Here is a 22,541-nt window from a genome sequence, read left to right on the forward strand (position 1 = left end):
CTCCAGCATCTTCACAAGGTCCTATGCTGTTGTTCTGGGATTGATTTGCACTTTTCGCACCAAAGTACGTTCATCTCTAGGAAACAGACCGCGTCTCCTTCCTGAGCGGTAGGATGGCTGCGTGGTCCCATGGTGTTTATACTTGTGTACTATTGTTTGTACAGATGAGTGTGGTACCTTCAGGCTTTTGGAAATTGCTCCCAAGGATGAACCAAACTTTTTGGGGTCTACCATTTTTTTTATGAGGTCTTGGCTGATTTCTTTGGACTTTCCCATGATGTCAAGCAAAGAGGCACAGAGTTTGAAGTTAGGCCTTGAAATACATCCACAGGTGCACCTCCAATTGACTCAAATGATGTCAATTAGCCTATCAGAAGCTTCTAAAGCCATGACATAATTGTATGGAATTTTCCAAGCTGTTTAAAGGTACGGTCAGCTTAGTGTATGTAAACTTCTGACCCACTGGAATACAGAGAATTATAAGTGAAATCATCTGTCTGTAAACAATTGTTGGAAGAATTACTTGCGTTATGCACGAAGTAGATGTCCTAACCGACTTGCCAAAACTATAGTTTGTTAACAAGAAATGTGTGGAGTGGTTGAAAAACGAGTTTTAATGACTCGAACCTAAGTGTATGTAAACTTCTGACTTCAACTGTATTAGTAAAAACGGCCAATGGCCCACTGATAAGATCTGTCTGGAGCTGTGGTGTAGCCTGTGAAGGCATTATTAGATGAACTGGAAACAGACCAACGCCTGAGACACAAGCCTGAGTGCCTGAAGGTGTCCCTCCACCATTCGCTACGCATCATTGAACATTAAATGCACCCCTTCTTCCCTTCCCTCCTCATACACAAAACAGCTGTGACAAGGCAGAACCAGCCTCTTCTGAATCCATTTAACAATGATGTCAGACTCCTATGCTCAGGTGGACTGACCTCCTAATAATTGAGATACTTGAATAATGAAAACAGATTGACTCCACGACAACAGATCGAAAAGAGTTTGATGCGAAAGTAAAACGGTAATGGATGAGGAGGGTGAGACTGGCTAATTACATAATGGCCAGTCTAGACTGCCTCAGCTAGTCTGCTTACACACAGATTCAATGCATTAGGCATTACATGGCGACTGAACCAGAGCCTACCTCTGCATTACACTCTCCATTACCATCTAAAGACCAGCCTCTTGTCCCGATGTGTCTGCATAACTCCTGTTTAACAACAACTCTCATTTCTGCCACGTCCCCTCTCGGCAATCCTGCTTAGCTGTGTTTCATTTCTGCACTGGAGATTACAGCTGATAGAAAACATACGGCCACTGCTGTGGGTGAAAATAAGCAGGCCTGGGCAGAGAGTGCAGGGGGAGGGATGGAGGGAGGGAGGGGCTCCGCGTCCATGGATGACATGCCAGGCATTGGTTCGCTCCGCCACAGAGGGTCTAATGGGAGCCTGACGCAGTAGGAGCAGGTTATCAGTAGACTGAGCAGCAGTACCTATAGAGATGTACAGCCCAGCCTCGCTAGCCTCCTGCTGGGAAAGGAATTTAATTTACCCCCGTTTTTTAACCATCCTCACTTCTCTGACAAATTGAAAAGGGAGGCCACATATTTCAGATGTGTTAGACCAAAGAATTGCAATTTACCAACTGGTGGGAGAAATATAACAGATCCAATACTAAAGGAGATGCTGAGTAGGCTATATTCTAATCTCTGACAAGAGACACAGTACTGTTTTGCACAGGACCCCTATTGTATCAACCTCTGACATTCACAGAGATGTCGCTTTTGCTCCACTGTTCCCAGGCTTGTTTATATTATAAATAGGTGGGGATAGCACATCACAACATGGGGGTGGTCTCTCCTGCTTATCTGAGTTTGCACAGGACACTGGCTGCCAGGATGGACCAGGTTGATAATGGAGGTCACTGAGGCCCAGGTTAATTGAAGGGGAAAGCATCACGGCTTGAATCTAGACACCCAGAGTGCAGGAGCCATGAAGTCTGAGTAGTGATCTAAGTCACTTTCTTGTTAGCTCTTTCAAGCAATAATCTGTTTTTGTTCCTCCTCAGAAAGTAGCACTTTTATCCAAAAGTAGGCCTTATCCTCGGACCTCTAATAACACACTGGCTTTATCCAGGCCCTTCCTGACCAACATCAGGAAGCTGCATCTGCAACTTTCAAGCACAGTATACCGCCTACTAAAACAGTCCGCAGACCCTTTCTCTAAAAGAATGCATGGGAACACTCCATCCGTATGTTAAGTTATTCATCACCAAATTTTACATAACAATCCATGGCCTAATTTAGCATGCAGGCCAGGACTCACATGTACTTTGCACAGCTAATCTATATGAGAGAGAGAGAGAGAGAGAGAGAGAGAGAGAGAGAGAGAGAGAGAGAGAGAGAGAGAGAGAGAGAGAGAGAGAGAGAGAGAGAGAGAGAGAGAGAGAGATGAAGGGGAGCTAAGAAAGAGAGAAAGAGGCCGAGGGGGCTGGTCAGAGATATCAAAGCATGCACTAATCTAATCACCCCCTCTCTCTCCATACTTCACAGAGCTTGTGTTATTGTTTATGCAACGCAAGGAGTGTTGAGAAGATACGCATGTTTGCACGATTTAGTCACGTTCTTTTGGGAAAAGCACTTAGGGCAAAGGAAGGGCAAAAACTGTCTGGCATTTTTCATTTTGAAAGGACAATAGAATAACTCTCTCACCTTCTCTAGCCTAAGCCTCTCTGTGTTTTTCTAACTTCTGCAGATCTTGAGTTGTAACAGATCAGCAATTCATAACCAATTAGCCTAGCTACAGTATAACCCTTAGATCCCTCTCCAGACTGTTTATATACAGTTGAAGTGGAAAGTTTACATACACTTAGGTTCGAGTCATTAAAACTCGTTTTTCAACCACTCCACAAATTTCTTGTTAACGAACTATAGTTTGGGCAAGTCGGTAGGACATCTACTTTGTGCATGACACAAGTAATTTTCCAACAATTGTTTACAGACAGATAATTTCACTTATAATCCACTGTATCACAATTCCAGTGGGTCAGAAGTTTACATACACTAAGTTGACAGTGCCTTTAGACAGCTTGGAAAATTCCAGAAAATTATGTCATGGCTTTAGAAGCTTCTGATAGGCTAATTGACATAATTTGAGTCTGTTGGAAGTGTACCTGTGGAAGTATTTCAAGGCCTACCTTCAAACTTAGTGCCTCTTTGCTTGACATCAGGTGAAAATCAAAAGAAATCAGCCAAGACCTCAAAAAAGGAATTGTAGACCTCCACAAGTTTGGTTCATCCTTGGGAGCAATTTCCAAACGACTAAAGGTACCACGTTCATCTGTACAAACAATAGTACACAAGTATAAACATCATGGGACCACGCAACCGTCATACTGCTCAGGAAGGAGATGCGTTCTGTCTCCTAGAGATGAACGTACTTTGGTGCGAAAAGTGCAAATCAATCCCAGAACAACAGCAAAGGACCTTGTGAAGATGCTGGAGGAAACAGGTACAAAAGTATCTATATCCACAGTAAAACGAGTCCTATATCGACATAACCTTAAAGGCCGCTCAGCAAGGAGGAAGCCACTGTCCCAAAACCGCCGTAAAAAAAAGCCAGAATATGGTTGGGAACTGCACATGGGGACAAAAATCATACTTTTGGAGAAATGTCCTCTGATCTGATGAAACAAAAATAGAACTGTTTGGCCATAATGACCATCGTTATGTTTGGAGGAAAAGGGGGAATGCTTGCAAGCCGAAGAACACCATCCCAACCGTGAAGCACGAGGGCGGCAGCATCATGTTGTGGGGGTGCTTTGTTGCAGGAGTGACTGGTGCACTTCACAAAATAGATGGCTTCATGAGGATGGAAAATTAGGTGGATATATTGAAGCAACATCTCAAGACATCAGTCAGGAAGTTAAAGCTTGGTCGCAAATGGGTCTTCCAAATGGACAATGACCCCAAGCATACTTCCAAAGTTGTGGCAAAATGGCTTAAGGTCAACAAACTCAAGGTATTGGAGTGGCCATCACAAAGCCCTGACCTCAATCCTATAGAAAATGTGTGGGCAGAACTAAAACAGCAAGGAGGCCTACAAACCTGACTCAGTTACACCAGCTCTGTCAGGAGGAATGGGCCAAAATTCACCCAACTTATTGTGGGAAGCTTGTGGAAGGCTACCTGACACGTTTGACCCAAGTTAAACAATTTAAAGGTAATGCTACCAAATACTAACTGAGTGTATGTAAACTTCTGAGCCACTGGGAATGTGATGAATCTCTAGTATTATTCTGACATTTCACATTCTTAAAATAAAGTGGTGATCCAAAATGACCTAAGACAGGACATTTTTACTAGGATTAAATGTCAGGAATTGTGAAACACTGAGTTTAAATGTATTTGGCTAAGGTGTATGTATACTTCCGACTTCAACTGTACGTTCCCACCTATCATAGACGAAACGATAAAATCCTGTCATTTTCTCTTCATCAGCAGAAAACAAAGCAGAGACTTGCACGGTGGGGGCTTAAAAAAGATTTACAATCATGTTATGTAAGAAAACACTGACTGTGCTAAATAATAAAGACATTTCCATGGTTGATTATATAAGTACTACACTCACACATCAGTTTGGTTGCTAGGGAACCATATGTTACTGGGGTGAATTTTCACACCCAAATCACACATGCAGCATCTCCCACAGTCAATTCAATAACTTGCCACTTGGGCAAAATACTATATGTTTTGAAAACGGATGGGATGACAGAGGAGCTGCATGTAATTGTATGTACTTTTCCCGATGACAGAGCCCTGTTAAGGGGAAGTGAAGAGTAGCCTAGACAAGGGCATATTATCCCCCAGGTGACCATTTTCCGCACCCACAGGTCATCATAGGCACACAAGTTTAGGTTATTCTATCTTTATTCACCTGTCTTCAAATTATATTTTTTAAATCCATCATTTTGCCAACTGTCTAATTTCTCTGTTTTTCGCCTTGCATCATAAAAGCAACTTTATGTAGCAAAACTATTCCACTGTGTAAACGCCGTCCAACTTTCTCAAGTAGGTTGCACTGTAGCACGTCGTAAAACAGCATTACTACACTGTAGCACGTCGTAACACAGCATTACTACACTGTAACACGTCGTAAAACAGCATTACTACACTGTAGCAGGTCGTAACACAGCATTACTACACTGTAGCACGTCGTAACACAGCATTACTACACTGTAACACGTTGTAACACAGCATTACTGTACTGTAGCACGTCGTAAAACAGCATTACTACACTGTAACACGTCGTAACACAGCATTACTACACTGTAACACGTCGTAACACAGCATTACTACACTGTAGCACGTCGTAAAACAGCATTACTACACTGTAGCACGTCGTAACACAGCATTACTACACTGGAGCACGTCGTAAAACAGCATTACTACACTGTAACACGTCGTAACACAGCATTACTACACTGTAACACGTCGTAACACAGCATTACCACACTGTAGCACGTCGTAAAACAGCATTCCTACACTGTAACACGTTGTAACACAGCATTACGACACTGTAGCACGTTGTAAAACAGCATTACTACACTGTAACACGTAACACAGCATTACTACACTGTAACATGTCGTAAAACAGCATTACTACACTGTAACACGTCGTAACACAGCATTACTACACTGTAGCACGTCGTAAAACAGCATTACTACACTGTAACACGTCGTAACACAGCATTACTACACTGTAGCAGGTCGTAAAACAGCATTACTACACTGGAGCACGTCGTAACACAGCGTTACTACACTGTAGCACGTTGTAACACAGCATTACTACACTGCAACACGTCGTAACACAGCATTACTACACTGTAGCACGTCGTAACACAGCATTACTACACTGTAGCACGTGGTAACACAGCATTACTACACTGTAGCACGTGGTAACACAGCATTACTACACTGTAGCAGGTCGTAAAACAGCATTACTACACTGGAGCACGTCGTAACACAGCATTACTACACTGTAGCACTAGAGGTCGACCGATTAATTGGAATGGCCGATTAATTAGGGTTGATTTCAAGTTTTCATAACAATCGAAAATCGGTATTTTGGGGAGCCGATTAAAAAAAAATGTTTTACACCTTTATTTAACTAGTTAAGTCAGTTAAGAACACATTCTTATTTCCAATGACGGCCTAGGAACGTTGGGTTAACTGCCTCGTTCAGGGGCAGAAAGACAGATTTTCACCTTGTCAGCTCGGGGCATCCAATCTTGCAACCTTACAGTTAACTAGTCCAACGCAATAACGTCCTGCCTCTCTCTTGTTGCACTCCACAAGGAGACTGCCTGTTACGCAAATGCAGTAAGCCAAGGTAAGTTGCTAGCTAGCATTAAACTTATCTTATAAAAAACAATCAATCATAATCGCTAGTTAACTACACATGTTTGATGATATTACTAGATATTATCTAGCGTGTCCTGTGTTGCATATAATCTGACTGAGCATACAAGCATACAAGTATCTAAGTATCTGACTGAGCGGTGGTAGGCAGAAGCAGGCGGGTAAACATTCATTCAAACAGCACTTTCCTGCGTTTTGCCAGCAGCTCTTCGTTGTGCATCAAGCACTGCACTGTCTATGACTTCAAACCTATCAACTCCCGAGATGACGCTGGTGTGACCGAAGTGAAATGGCTGGCTAGTTAGCGCGCGCTAATAGCGTTTCAAACTTCACTCGCCCTGAGCCTTGGGGTGGTTGTTTCCCTTGCTCTGCATGGGTAACGCTGCTTCTATGTGGTGGCTGTTGTCGTTGTGTTGCTGGTTCGAGCCCAGGGAGGAGAGAGGAGAGGGACGGAAGCTATACTGTTACACTGGCAATATTAAAGTGCCTATAAGAACATCCAATAGTCAAAGGTTAATGAAATACAAATAGTATAGAGGGAAATAGTCCTATAATAACTACAACCTAAAACTTCTTACCTGGGAATATTGAAGACTCATGTTAAAAGGAACCACCAGCTTTCATTTGTTCTCATGTTCTGAGCAAGGAACTGAAACGTTAGCTTTCTTACATAGCACATATTGCTCTTTTACGTTCTTCTCCAACACTGTTTTTGCATTATTTAAACCAAATTGAACATGTTTCATTATCTACTTGAGGCTAAATTGATTTGATTTATGTATTATATTAAGTTAAAATAAGTGTTAATTCAGTATTGTTGTAATACCAATTTCCGATTGTTATGAAAACTTGAAATCGGCCCTAATAAATCGGCCATTCCGATGAATCAGTCGACCTCTAATCGTAACACAGCATAACTACACTGTAGCACGTCGTAACACAGCATTACTACACTGTAGCACGTCGTAACACAGCATTACTACACTGTAACACGTCGTAACACAGCATTACTACACTGTAGGACGTCGTAACACAGCATTACTACAATGTAGCACGTCGTAACACAGCATTACTACACTGTAACACGTCGTAACACAGCATTACTACACTGTAGCACGTCGTAACACAGCATTACTACACTAACACGTCGTAACACAGCATTACTAAACTGTAACATGTCGTAACAGCATTACTACACTGTAACACGACGTAACACAGCATTACTACACTGTAACATGTCATAACACAGCATTACTACACTGTAACACGTAGTAAAACAGCATTACTACACTGTAACACATCGTGACACAACATTACTACACTGTAGCACGTCGTAACACAGCATTACTACACAGTAACACTTAACACAGCATTACTACACAGTAACACGTCGTAAAACATCATTACTACACTGTAACACGTAGTAAAACATCATTACTACACTGTAACACGTAGTAAAACAGCATTACTACACAGTAACACGTCGTAAAACATCATTACTACACTGTAACACGTAGTAAAACATCATTACTACACTGTAACACGTAGTAAAACAGCACTACTACACTGTTCTGCATTATTGTGTGTGTGAAATGACATGCATCAATTTATCCATTAGGATCAATGATAGAATCAAACAAGGATTAAAAAATTATACATCTGGCACGCGTGAGGGCGACATGCATTTTTGTTTTTGTTTAAGCGACATGCATTTTTGTTTAAATGTTTAAGATAAAACAGGATGACATTATTTTAGGGTACAGGAGCTATGTCAGCAACTGAGTCTGAGACGGAAAGGCAGGTTGACAAGACAAGAGAAACTATTTCCATGCTTATCCACGTACCTTGATTAGTATGTGTTCATAACACCAAGTACCATATAGAATGCATTAGCTATATCTAAATCAACAACGCTTGCCGAGTTGCGGAGTAGATGCAGCTAACAATTTAGCCGTAAATCACTCCTTTTCCTGGATCCAGGACTTCCTGACAGGCAGACTCCAGGTGGTGAGGGTAGGCAACACACCTCCGCCACGCTGACCCTCAACATGGGGGGCCCCCAGGGGTGCGTGCTTAGTCCCCTATTGTCCTCTATGTACACCCACAACTGCTTGGCCACACACAACTCCAGCACCATCATTAATCACTAATTGATGTAGTTCTGTCCTTAAACTGTTCTTATCTATTAATGTTCTGTATTATGTCATGTTTCATGTTTTGTGTGGACCCCAGGAAAAGTAGCTACTTTGCAACAGCTAATGGGGATCCCAATAAAATACCAAAAATACCAAGTTTTCCGATGGCACGACAGTGGTGGGTCTGATCGCCGACGAGACAGCCTACAGGGAAGAGGTTAGAGCCCTGCCGGAGTGGCCTCTAAAGTTGATCGTGGACTACAGGAAACAGGAGGGGGAGCACGCCACTTGCCATCGACAGAGCTGCAGTGGAGAGGGTCAAAAGCTTCAAGTTCCTCGGTGTGCACATCACATATGACCTGACATGGTCCAATCACACCATTAACGCTGTGAAGAAGGCGCAACAGTGACTCTTCAACCTCAGGCTTCACCGTTTGGTACGGCAACTGCACCGCCCTCAACCATAAGGTTCTACAAAGGATGGTGAGGACGGCCCATCACTCGAGCCCCCTGCCCTCTGGGACATGTACTCCAGGTGGTGTCTGAGAAAGGCCCGAAAGATTGTCAAGGAGTCCTGTCACCCGAGCCACGGACTGTTCACTCTGTTACCATCTGGCAAGTGGCATCGTAGCATTGGGTCTCGGACCAACAGGCTCCAAGACAGCTACTACCAACAGGCCATCAGACTGCTGAACAGCTAACCTTAGATGTCTACCGGAACAGATATGCACCTACAGAGACTATTTGCACCTCAGAGACTATCTGCACATTAGAGATGATTTGCACTGACTACCAACACATCGAACCCTTACCCACAAACTTACACACATGCACCCACACATACTCAGAACTCTCTCTCTCTCTCTCTCTCTCTCTCTCTCTCTCTCTCTCTCACACACACACACACACACACACACACACACAGTCAACCCTGCGGTTCTATTTATTCCACAGCGTGATATGAAGACACTACCCACTTTATATGTATAAATACCGTGTAATACAGTCCAGTATTACTAGGCATTCTATATTATTGTTATTGACTAATGTACTGCATTGTTGAGGGAGCTAGCACACAAGCATTTCGCTGCACATTTTATACCTGCTGTAAACGGCGTGTGCGACTAATAACGTTTGATTTGATTTCAACTGGTAAACGCCGTTGGAGATAATCTGTATCAATGCTAACACACCGTGCACGCAAGTTAAATATCTGGCAGAAGCAAACAACGTACAAGGTATGGCGTGCATGTGGCTGCGTGTGCGCAGTCTAAATAATCAAGAGAGACCGTTAGATAACGAAGTCGAAATCCAATGTGCTGTGGTCACAGTGCAGACAGAGCATCCTCTTGCAACGCATCCCTATGGTGAACGTCACTCTCAATGTATCACAGGACTGGCGTGCATTTAGCCTACACGCGATTGCAGCCTGCATTTGTCCATGTTCCATAACTTAAGTCGTGTTCTAAATTGGTAATTTTATCTAAATCCTTCCAATTTCTCATTTGGTATCAAGTTTGTGGACAGCCGACTTACCTTTTCAACCCCGCTGTTGCCTTGTCCCTTGTCCTGAGGGACTTGTGTGAAACGCTCTGCCGCTAAACCCCAGTCAAACCTCCTCTAGCGTCACCCTGCGCTGCAGCCAAGGCAACCAAATGCTCGCGATATTTTGGCTTGGCGTATTGAGAGGTGAAATCCAAGTGTTTGGCACAGGGGGACGGACTGAGAAGGAAAAAAGGGGACACTGACTGATGATTTTATTTCACATTTTTAAGGTGTTTGTCACAGGTAAAGTTCCTTTGAAATTCATCCCTGTTACATCACTGTCTTCCATCAAGTGAATTACACCGTGGGGCCCTAAAGAGGGTCCCCACACGTTAGACTGTCCTCCTGTCTATTCGTTCCACTGAAGATTATAGTCAGTCTTACACTGTACACATGCGAGATACAAAGAATAACAGATGCAAACTACAATTGGAAAAAGTTTATTAAGGAGAAAATGTGGGTGATGCAGTAGAACATCATCTCTATCACTCAACAGAAATGAACACACCTCACCTCATGCTTACTGCATGTGTCCTAGGATGGGTTGGATTTGCAGGGGCTTGACAAAGCTGTCAAAAGTGAAAGCGGCATGGAAACACAGGAAAAAACACAGAAATACAGTAAAAGCCATGATGGTAGAAGGCTAGAAGCTAAATGAACAACGTGTGGCTGTCCTGATGAGCAATGAGTCACATCAACATGCTGAAAAGCTAAACAATACTCAAACTCTCCGTTGAGTTTACCTGTTCTCCTCATGGACATATGTTATGTTGCTGCTTTGTGAATAAGCTACACACTTGTCGTGTGATTGCACAATATACTATGCTCCTTAAATGAATCATCATGAAAAAATAAGTGTAAGCATAAGTCAGAGTTATGGTTGTCTATTGTGTTTACTTTGTCTCCTTCTCTCTCTCTCTCTGTCTAAATTAAGAGCCCAATATTGAGCTACGTGGTTCGTTTCATACACACTTTCCTATTAATTAATTCAACCCAAGGAAAAGCTGACTGCATCCAAAACCTTTCAAAAAAAAGTGATGGTTTTTGTTTATGTAATTGTATATATTTGTGCTTGGTCTTTATCTGCACATCTGGGTCTGTGGGGCATGCTATTCACAGGTCGTCAGTCTCCCCATCGAAGGGCATGGTGTCCAACTCGATGTGGATGCTGCTGGGCTCACCGCTCCCCACCCAGCCTATAGGAGTGCGGTTGAAGGAGGGTCGAGCGCCAATCTCATGCTGGTATACTACAGCCAGTTCAGGCTCATCATGGGCCACCTCATGGGTGTCTGGCAGCTGGAAGGTCATGAGCTGAGAGGCCTTATCAAAGCCCCCAAACGGTGTAGCACTCCTAAGACAGATAGAGTGATGGGCAACAAATGAAGATCAGACTAATAAGTTAAATTAATCTTCTAAGGCAACTTCTGTACATGTGTGTCACATACATGGACGGACAATACAAAGAGTCTGAGTTTGAGAGTAAATGGGTGGGCTCCATTACTTCATACTCTTTTCAAATATACAGTGCCTTGCGAAAGTATTCGGCCCCCTTGAACTTTGCGACCTTTTGCCACATTTCAGGCTTCAAACATAAAGATATAAAACTGTATTTTTTTGTGAAGAATCAACAACAAGTGGGACACAATCATGAAGTGGAACGACATTTATTGGATTTTTCAAACTTTTTTAACAAATCAAAAACTGAAAAATTGGGCGTGCAAGATTATTCAGCCCCCTTAAGTTAATACTTTGTAGCGCCACCTTTTGCTGCGATTACAGCTTTAAGTCGCTTGGGGTATGTCTCTATCAGTTTTGCACATCGAGAGACTGAAATTTTTCCCATTCCTCCTTGCAAAACAGCTCGAGCTCAGTGAGGTTGGATGGAGAGCATTTGTGAACAGCAGTTTTCAGTTCTTTCCACAGATTCTCGATTGGATTCAGGTCTGGACTTTGACTTGGCCATTCTAACACCTGGATATGTTTATTTTTGAACCATTCCATTGTAGATGTTGCTTTATGTTTTGGATCATTGTCTTGTTGGAAGACAAATCTCCGTCCCAGTCTCAGGTCTTTTGCAGACTCCATCAGGTTTTCTTCCAGAATGGTCCTGTATTTGGCTCCATCCATCTTCCCATCAATTTTAACCATCTTCCCTGTCCCTGCTGAAGAAAAGCAGGCCCAAACCATGATACTGCCACCACCATGTTTGACAGTGGGGATGGTGTGTTCAGGGTGATGAGCTGTGTTGCTTTTACGCCAAACATAACATTTTGCATTGTTGCCAAAAAGTTCAATTTTGGTTTCATCTGACCAGAGCACCTTCTTCCACATGTTTGGTGTGTCTCCCAGGTGGCTTGTGGCAAACTTTAAACAACACTTTTTATGGATATCTTTAAGAAATGGCTTTCTTCTTGCCACTCTTCCATAAAGGCCAGATTTGTGCAATATACGACTGATTGTTGTCCTATGGACAGAGTCTCCCACCTCAGCTGTAGATCTCTGCAGTTCATCCAGAGTGATCATGGGCCTCTTGGCTGCATCTCTGATCAGTCTTCTCCTTGTATGAGCTGAAAGTTTAGAGGGACGGCCAGGTCTTGGTAGATTTGCAGTGGTCTGATACTCCTTCCATTTCAATATTAGCGCTTGCACAGTGCTCCTTGGGATGTTTAAAGCTTGGGAAATCTTTTTGTATCCAAATCCGGCTTTAAACTTCTTCACAACAGTATCTCGGACCTGCCTGGTGTGTTCCTTGTTTTTCATGATGCTCTCTGCGCTTTTAACGGACCTCTGAGACTATCACAGTGCAGGTGCATTTATACGGAGACTTGATTACACACAGGTGGATTGTATTTATCATCATTAGTCATTTAGGTCAACATTGGATCATTCAGAGATCCTCACTGAACTTCTGGAGAGAGTTTGCTGCACTGAAAGTAAAGGGGCTGAATAATTTTGCACGCCCAATTTTTCAGTTTTTGATTTGTTAAAAAAGTTTGAAATATCCAATAAATGTCGTTCCACTTCATGATTGTGTCCCACTTGTTGTTGATTCTTCACAAAAAAATACAGTTTTATATCTTTATGTTTGAAGCCTGAAATGTGGCAAAAGGTCGCAAAGTTCAAGGGGGCCGAATACTTTCGCAAGGCACTGTATATATATATTTTTTTAGATGCTAAGGAGTCAACCAAGCAAAGCATAGAGGGGACTGTACCTGTTGAAGGACTTGAACTTGGGCAGATCATGGTGGGCATGGGGGCCTGGCATATGATATCTCATGCTGGATGTCAGCTCCTGGTTGCCCTTCATGGCCTTTTCCCATGGTGATACGTATGAGGGGACATAATCATGCCTCTTCTTGGCCTTGTCTAAGGCCACCTCTACTCCATGACTACCTGTAGGAAGAAAACAGCGAGTCAGGAAACCAGATATTCTATCACATGATGTTCAAGCCTCTTTGGAATAAATATCCAGGAAAAATCAAGTCAGGCAAAATCTGATATATTGATTGCACTGCACTCCATTAATTCCAAAATCACTTGTTCTAATCTCGTGAGTTGATATGAGCGGATACTGACCATGACCATGTTCTCCTGGAGCAACATCATCATGATGTCCATGGTGTCCATGCTCATGACCATGCTCATGTCCCTGACCATGACCATAACCATGCCCATCTTTGCCTGGTTTGGGAGGGGGCACAGGAGGGCCTGCCTTCTTCTCCACCATGTGGCCAGTAGCGTCCAACATCATTGTGCCACCCAGGCTGGGGACCAACTTCTGGAAGTTCTCCTGAAATGAAACACACAAGTAAGACAAGCTTCCAACCTGGGTGGTTGTTGAGATAGACATTGATAGCCTCAACATTGTGATCATTTCCCTATCTATCCATGGGTTGTACTTCCTTCCCTGATCCATTGCCAATTTTCACTGCAATTGTTTTACATTCAAGCTCTTTGGACAGAATTTCTACATGAACTATATATAATACTAACATGTGTTTAATTTTGACTTGGATGATTGACCTCCTTTTTCTTACCATAGACTCGCTGCTGAAGAGGTCAGGGTTATTCTCGTATATGAACTTCTCCACACGCTTCTGCCTCCTCTGGAACATCTTGGAGCCCTTGTTGGTGAAGAGGTTCAGCTCTTCCAGCATGGTGTCCTTGGGAGTCTTGATCTTCGTCCCCAGGTCAAACTCTGACGCCTCAGGCTCTGACTCATACTCTGCAGATGAGAAATGTTCACACTGTCTATTCATTTCTCTTGTTGTTTCTCTACATTATATTGTATGAACATACTGTATAAGGCTCTATTCCGTTAAACTTGTAGACCAGGTTTCCGGGATAAATCAAAAACGTAATTATTCTGCTTCAGCAATTGTTCAAACTTGTATTATTGGACTCAACAATGTCTGCAGTGTGATACAAAAATACACTCAGTAATGTACTGTATCTCCCTATGCAGAAAGAATCTTACCTGTGGTTTGAATTGGTTCTACGGTTTGCTTAGCATTGTTTGAATGAATGTTTAAGTACTTTGCGTGCATCATCTTTCATCTAGAAAACACATCTGTGTGGGTGTGACGTGATCTCTACATCTCAGCAGAAATTACACTCAGTGCAGATGGTTGCCTAGGAGGGGGATGCTCTCAGATTCTTGGTATCATTACGGTGGAAAATTCATAAATCTCTCTGCCCAAAGATGAACTGGCTGTTCTTCAACAATGTGCCTGTTGAAGGAGAGAGAGCAGAGAACAGCTCATCCCCGAGTTTGGGCCTGACTCTGACTGAGGCTTTATGGCTTTATGAGGTAAGGCCTGAGTCGTTTTCATGTCTGTGTTGTCTATATTTGTTCTGTTCTCAGTGCTTATGATCCATTGGTCAGAAGTCACAGGGTGTTGAAACAGAGAGGATGGGTGAAGGGAGAAAGTCTTCAATCTGTAACACTGCACAGGGAAGACGTTCCACAACAATTCTAAAGCTCTATCTATCTATCTATCTACGGTAAGCTCTTATGTAAAATGTTCTCTGTGTGTAAAAACCCCCACCAAAAAACAGGTTTTCAGAAAGCAGCTGATTATTTACATAGCACCATCAGGACTTAGAACTTTGTTATGAGAACATTCATCCCACACTGTTTTGACTAAGCACATCCTCTCAACATGACATCCTTTTAGTTCCTGCTAAGAAGTTCTTGCCACCCTTTTCCATTGCAGGAACTGTCACTAGATAAACACGCATCAACTCTGATTAAATTTGGTGGATTTAATAATTTAGCATTCCTGTTTGTTTTCCTGGCAATAAATTCTGCAGTTCAAAAGGACTATGCTTGTGTCTCAATTACTTTTGTGCCATTACGATTTTGTAATGTTTGACAGTACCATTTTTATGCTGACATTAAAAGTCAACACTAGTTATGTGATTCAAATTTCATTTCTGACTATTTCTGTTATAAGCTACAACAGACGTGGCTTCTCTGGTGGGGGGGGGGGGGAATACGTTTGAATGCTGAAGCTAGCTGGCACAGCCACAAATTCATCACATCTGATTTTAAACCTAACCCTAACCTTAAAAGGGGCAATGCAGTTAAAAACGTGATTTTATGTAAATATCTTCAAATGTTTTCCTAACGCCCACATGATCAGACTGAGCATTTCACAGGTCAAAGGAGTCTCAGGGAAATGCATGATCAAAAATATATTGTGGAGTTATTTTCATTAAATAAACACACACGGTGATTTATTAAACATGCAGTGATGATTTCCAAATAAAATGACAAAGATTGCATGGGGACTTTAACCCCAACCTTAATCACACTTCTTACAAATATACTTAACCCTAACCTTAAATTAATTTCATAACTTTTTACAATATAGTCTCTTTGAACTTTGCAGCTGGCCCATCTTGCGAAAATTCGCTCAGTTCTGCGTTAAGGACTAGATTTATCTCAATAAACATGAACCTGCTGTTAAAACACAGCTTTCTGCTTAGGCCTTATTGCTACATCTGTCAGGACACTTTACACAAAAAAAGTATGAAGTGCACAGCACAACTGAAGTGAAAGGGCAGCATAAATTTACACTTTACTGATGTCAACGGAGACTACTGTATCTACTTGCACGAAGATCTGGAGCACTTAATGGATGGAGAGGAAAAACACCTGTCATAACTTTCATTAAAAATCATCATGCCATCGCTGTTTAATGAAGCATGGATCCTAACAGCTGAGAGGGAGGGGAGAGTAAACCATTACTGCGATGATTATAAAGGACATATCGTATTTGTGCTGTGAAATCTAGGCGATAAATGTTTGTGTGTGTGACAGGGCGCTAGTCATTAGGACATGTTAAGTGTATCCATGTGGAGGAGCCTCTTTGACAAGTGTCCCCCTGCCTGCCCTCTCGGTTTACCAATTAGTTCAGTATGTTACTCTTGATAATACCACAGGCTCATATTGATAAATGTTACTGAGCAGAATTGAATGTATGGTACTGTGCGGTCTCTCACATAACTTTGGGAGATCTCATTATCTTTTTTTAATATGTGAGCAATGTACCTTTGTACATGCAATATGTTGTGTTTATGAGCTCACATGTTTGTGCCTTACCATCTTGAGTGACATGTGACAGGTCAGTGATGATCTTAGAGGGCTTTTTCCGCTTGTTAGGTGGGGCAGGTGTTCCATGAGGCATGACTGCAGACTGAGAACACATGTAAACAGGAAGTTAGAAAAGGTCACAGAACATACCAAGCTACTGTATAATATGTCTGGATTTAGCTTATATATATATATATATATACAGTACCAGTCAAAAGTTTGGACACACCTACTCATTCTCCATTGTAGAATAATAGTGAAGATATCAAAACTATGAAATAACACATATGGAATCATTTAGTAACCAAAAAAGTGTTAAACAACTCAAAATATATGTTATATTTGAGATTCTTCAAAGAAGCCACCCTTTGCCTTGATGACAGCTTTGCACACTCTTGACATTCTCTTAACCAGCTTCACGAGGTAGTCACCTGGAATGCATTTCAATTAACAGGTGTGCCTTGTTAAATCAATCAGTTGTGTTGTGACAAGGGAGGGGTGGTATACAGAAGATAGCCCTATTTGGTAAAAGACCAAGTTCATATTATGGCAAGAACGGTCAAATAAGCAAAGAGAAACGACAGTCCATCATTACTTTAAGACATGAAGGTCAGTCATTCCGGAACATTTCAAGAACTTTGAAAGTTTCTTCAAGTGCTGTCGCAAAACCACCAAGCGCTATGATGAAAGGAAGACCCAGAGTTACCTCTGCTGCAGAGGATAAGTTCATTAGAGTTAACTGTACCTTAGATTGCAGCCCAAATAAATTCTTCACAGAGTTCAAGTAACAGACACATCTCCATCTCAACATCAACTGTTCAGAGGATACTGCGTGAATCAGGCCTTCATGGTCAAATTGCTGCAAAAAAACACTACTAAAGGGTACCAATAATAAGAAGAGACTTTCTTGGGCCAAGAAACTCGAGAAATGGACATTAGACCGGTGGAAATCTGTCCTTTGGTCTGATGAATCCAAATTTGAGATTTTTGGTCCCAACCGCTGTGTCTTTGTGAGATGCAGAGTAGATGAACAGATGATCTCCACATGTGTAGTTTCCATCATGAAGCATGGAGGACAACGTGTGATGGTGTGGGGGTGCTTTGCTGGTGACACAGTCTTTAATTTATTTAGAATTCAAGGCACACTTAACCAGCATGGCTACCACAGTATTCTGCAGTGATACGCCATCCCATCTGGCTTGCGCTTAGTGGGACTATCATTTGTTTTTCAACAGGACAATGACCCAAAACACACCTCAAGGCTGTGTAAGGGCTATTTGACCAAGAAGGAGAGTGATGAAGTGCTGCATCAGATGACCTGGTCTCCACAATCACCCGACCTCAACCCAATTGAGATGATCTGGGATCATAGAGTGAAGGAAAAGCAGCCAACAAGTACTCAGCATGTGTGGGAACTCCTTCAAGACTGTTGGAAAAGCATTCCAGGTGAAGCTGGTTGAGAGAATAACAAGAGTGTGCAAAGCTTTCATCAAGGCAAAGGGTTGCTACTTTGAAGAATCTCAAATATAACATCTATTTTGATTTGTTAAACACTTTTTTGGTTACTACATGATTCCATGTGTTATTTCATAGTTTTGATGTCTTCACTATTATTCTACAATGTATAAAATATATTTTTTTAAAGAAAAACCTTTGAATGAGTGGGTGTGTTCAAACGTTTGACTGGTACTGTATATATGTGTATATATAGTCTCTCTGTAGCCACTCAATAGCAGAAAAAAATAATTGTGGAAAGGCAGCACAGAGAGTGGAGATCGGGGATTGGAGTCCCTCTAGTGATAATCTCTAACCATTGCACTATGTTGGGACCCACACTTATGAGGCCATGCTTCTGAGGGCAGAACACGTGCAGACTGCACCCTGCTCCTTTTCCAAGTTCAGAGTGGCTTCAGATCCATAACATTCCCCGAGCCAAGAGATGTCCGTCCGTGAGAAAACATATAGCCCACTGTAAGTTTCTGTTTTGTTTGATCTGACAACTCTAGAAATTAGAAAGGTTTAACACAGAGTATTCTGTATGCCTACAGTGGTTGCAGTAAACACATTCCTCTTCATGAGCTGATGAGCACACACTACCAAGACTTTCAGATAAATCCAATTTGCAGTAAACACATCGATCCAATTTGATGGATACGCGTGAACATGGCTGTAATCATAGATTCTTAAAGTATGTAGAAATCTGACACAGGAACTCTGTAGTCTAGGTTGCTAGGTGAAGCTTGAAGACATGGAAGATCTCAGTTGGGATACAGTACAAGCACCACACCGCCCATCATGTTTATGTCTCACAGAGCCCCTTTCTATATACTGTAGTTCTCCTTTAAGCCATACTGTTCTGTACCTACTGAGAGTCTGCAGCTTCTTGAAGACCCACTCTGTGGCAAACTTCGCATCACATCGACTGACTGTAACCTAATCCACCAGAGCTATTTTCAGCCAAGACCTTTCAGCGTCGAGTAGTGGCGTCAGTGTACTATCAGATGTGTGAGACGCAATGGACACTCACATACAAACACATACACATTGACACAATTGTCAAGAGAATGATCTAATCTTCCCCAAATTAAAATGAAGATGTTGAGGGTTGATAGGTGGGTGGATTGGAGAAGGGATTGTGGGGGAGGACTTTGTAAATCCCCTGTAAAATTATCACCAGCTGAGGACCCCAGCACTCAGGTTTCACCTCCCCAGCTGGGTATTCCAGGCTTTGCACACCATATAAAATGTGCTGTTGGACAAAGGGGAGCAGTCAGCACATTCTCTCAGAGCCTGCCTGCGTCTTTGAGTGATGGGCAAATTCTAAAAATGTTCAATGAACATCAAGATCACTTCACCATGCCTTCAAAAGCACTTTATATCCCATAAATGAATAAATAATGCATTCCTTATTGAGTCAAGGTCTTCAAGCATAATTTCAATTCTCAAGTGCAGTTCTTTTTGAATGCTATAGGTGAAGATTTTGCACAACTGTCTTTGCTTTCCAGTTTGCCGTTGACGGCCAAGTCATGCATGCAATTGGTTAGTAAAATCAATGATCCACTCACCCAGTTTTTTAAAATCCTTATGTTCAAGGAGGTCTAGTAATACCAGTAGGAGATGAAGGCTGCAGGTTAATCTTAATCAGAAGTTTACAAATCCCAGGGTGCCTCAGACCTGTGGCTGGACTCAGATCCCAGGGAGTGTGAAATCCACCCTGAGCTTGGATGGCAGATCTTTGAGGGGGGGCTGGAGGGGGGGGGGGGGGGGGGGGGGGGGGGGGGGTTGAGGTTGGGGTAAAAGTAAAAGTAAAAGTGGGGGATGGGGGGTGAAAGTGCTGATGGGGCTATCAAGAGATGGTCCGGGGGGCCTATATATAGAACCAGTGCAGAGTGAGGGGGGAGTCTAAACTTAGTTATAATAGAGCCTCAAAGGACGGAGGAGTGTCTGAGGGTGTGAGTTGGGGTTGGCGTCATTGGTTAGCCCATTTTCCCCTTCATTAATTAACTCCAACCTTCCAATAGATTATCAGTTTTCTGTCAGGCAGAGGCGTCCTTGCTGTTCTATGGTATTCGTGGTCATATAGCCTCCTAAACCAAAGTGGGTGCTGATTTGTTGGCTCAGACAAATCCACAGCTCTCTCCATGGCTTAATGGCTGAACGTTTTTTAATATATGTGCCTGTTAGTGTTATTCAATCCATACGTTAGACCAGGGTGTGATATTTTGTAGATTGGTTACTTTACATACTCAATTCATAGATCATTTCAAGTTCTCCCATTTAAGCAAGTCTGTACAATCTGTACTCCGTATAACAGTGAAAGCCGGGGTGATGTAGCCTACTGTAGGGAAAACAATCAGGCCAAAAGGAAGAGTGAAGAACAAAAATCAAAGTGAAGAGTGCCATCACACATCTCACCCCCACATTGCTATTTGCTCTTTGTGATGATTCATTTTACAGTCATTGTCACAGCTTCTCTCTCCCCTGTGTGCTCACTAGAAGAGAAGTGAGTCAAATGTACCATTTGCACCTTGCCTCTTCATTTGAAACATTTACATTAGTAAGGGAGGTTAACAGTGACTCAGGAGGCCTGAATTTTTAACCTTGACATCTGACCTTGCGGCTTGCAGTGCTTCACTGTTAAGCACCAGGAGCTTGTCTACTAAGACGGGTTATGTTGTGTTATGGTGAATGTGTTATGTGTTATGGTGAATTGTTGTGTTACAGGAAATAAATCAATTAATCACAAATAAAAAACTGCTGGCATAATATTGTATAATATACTGTATTTCCCAGCTCATAATAGATATCCGTTATTCATTTCCCACTGTTCTGATTTATATCTCAAAACCTCACCCTCTGCATTGGACCCAGTAATGTATTTTTCTGCACTCAACATTTCAGCCTTGGAATATCCGTCACAGATATAGGCTACTACTGTAATACTACTGTTAGTATGTTTCCTCATATCATAATATTATTAAAAAAATTCTACCCAATTGCGATCTTGTCTCATCGCTGCAACTTCTCAACGGGCTCGGGAGAGGCAAAGGTCGAGTAATGCGTCCTCTGAAACATGACCCGCCAAACCGCGCTTCTTAACACCCGCCCGCTTAACCCGGAAGCCAGCTGCACCAATGTGTTGGAGGAAACACCGTTCAACTGACGATCGAGGTCATCCTGCAGGCACCCGGCCCACCACAAGGAGTCGCTAGAGCGCGATAAGCCAATTAAAGCCCCCCTGGCCAAAACCTCCCATAACCCGGATGATGCTGGGCCAATTGTGCGCTGGCCCAATGGGACTTCCGGTCATGGCCAGTTGTAACACAGCCTGGGATCGAACCCGGGTCTGTAGTGATGCCTCAAGAACTGCAATGCAGTGCCTTAGACCGCTGCACCACTTGGGAGGCCTCCTCATATCATATTCTGACTGGAATGTAAAAATGGGGGCGTTGAGCAGCCATAAATACTTTCTGGATATTAACAGCCCTATATATAGGTGGCAAATGGAAAAGATGCCAGCTAAATGTCTCCACCAGACTGTCTGTTTTTTAGCATATAATGTATGGGTTTGTAGTACCCTTCACCAATAAGTTGTGACCTAGTGCTAAGGGGTTTCAGAATGAGTTGAAAAATACAGCCCATAGCACCATCATGTGGTGAATAGTTGTCAGGATTTCACTGTTACATGTATGTGCATTCATTAGTTTACATATTGTGGAAATAGAGATTGAGCGGATATAATTGAGTTTTTTTGATATCCTACTATTAGACCATGATAACATTCTTTGGGACAGTTTCCTGGCACAGATTAAGCGTAGTCCTTGACTAAAAAGCATGTTCAATGGGATTTTTATATCACTGTCAAATGTTTGGTCCACAACTGGGCTTAATCTGTGTCAGAGAAACTGTCCTTACATGTTTAACTCACTAATATAATCAATATGTTATTGGCAGACAACCTGGGAAAAAGAAAGCTCTATTTAAAATCAAATCTAATTTTATTTGTCACATGTGCTGAATACAACAGGTGTCGACTTAACCGTGAAACGCTTGCTCTTCCCAACGATACAGGGACAAATAGTAACATAGAAGGAACAAAAGTCACAAGAACGGAGTTATATACAGGGATTACCAGTACCAGATCAATGTGTATGTACATTAAGGTAGGGTATAGTGAAAAGGCATCAGGATAGATAATAATGATAATAATAATAGGACTAAAATAAAGAACAGAGTAGCAGTAGCATATGATGAGAGTCTTGTGTGTGTTTGTGTTGTGTGGGTGTACGTATGTAGTGTATGTGAATGTGTGGGGTGTGTGAGAGTGTCAGTGTAGTGTGT

The 22,541-nt window shown here is 42.3% G+C and overlaps 2 protein-coding genes across 2 annotated transcripts in view; both read right to left on the reverse strand.

Moving 5' to 3' along the window:
- The window catches only part of LOC139410666 (ubiquitin carboxyl-terminal hydrolase 54-like), a 109,339-nt gene extending 99,198 nt beyond the window's left edge, over positions 1-10,141 (reverse strand). The window contains exon 1 of the mRNA XM_071156055.1: positions 10,094-10,141. The gene's annotated coding sequence lies outside the window, so the exon portion shown is untranslated. The remainder of the gene's footprint in view (positions 1-10,093) is intronic.
- A 385-nt stretch (positions 10,142-10,526) lies between these two features.
- Positions 10,527-20,091, reverse strand: LOC139410672 (myozenin-1-like). The gene is made up of 6 exons (XM_071156068.1): positions 19,766-20,091; positions 16,710-16,803; positions 14,140-14,327; positions 13,679-13,892; positions 13,315-13,495; positions 10,527-11,453 (listed from the first exon to the last, which is right to left on the reverse strand). The coding sequence occupies exons 2-6, from the start codon at positions 16,792-16,794 to the stop codon at positions 11,216-11,218; spliced, it is 906 nt and encodes a 301-aa protein (XP_071012169.1). The 5' UTR covers positions 16,795-16,803; positions 19,766-20,091; the 3' UTR covers positions 10,527-11,215.
- Between the last annotated feature and the right edge of the window lie 2,450 nt (positions 20,092-22,541).

The sequence above is a fragment of the Oncorhynchus clarkii genome, chromosome 1, assembly GCF_045791955.1.
Source record: "Oncorhynchus clarkii lewisi isolate Uvic-CL-2024 chromosome 1, UVic_Ocla_1.0, whole genome shotgun sequence".
Taxonomy (NCBI): domain Eukaryota; kingdom Metazoa; phylum Chordata; class Actinopteri; order Salmoniformes; family Salmonidae; genus Oncorhynchus; species Oncorhynchus clarkii.

Excerpts from the sequence above, each read along its gene's own strand:
- LOC139410672 (XM_071156068.1), bottom strand. The coding sequence starts at position 16,794 with ATGCCTCATGGAACACCTGCCCCACCTAACAAGCGGAAAAAGCCCTCT. Across the intron at positions 14,328-16,709 it reads GTCACATGTCACTCAAGATG|AGTATGAGTCAGAGCCTGAG; the intron begins GTAAGGCACAAA and ends TCTCATCTGCAG. Across the intron at positions 11,454-13,314 it reads AAGTTCAAGTCCTTCAACAG|GAGTGCTACACCGTTTGGGG; the intron begins GTACAGTCCCCT and ends TATCTGTCTTAG.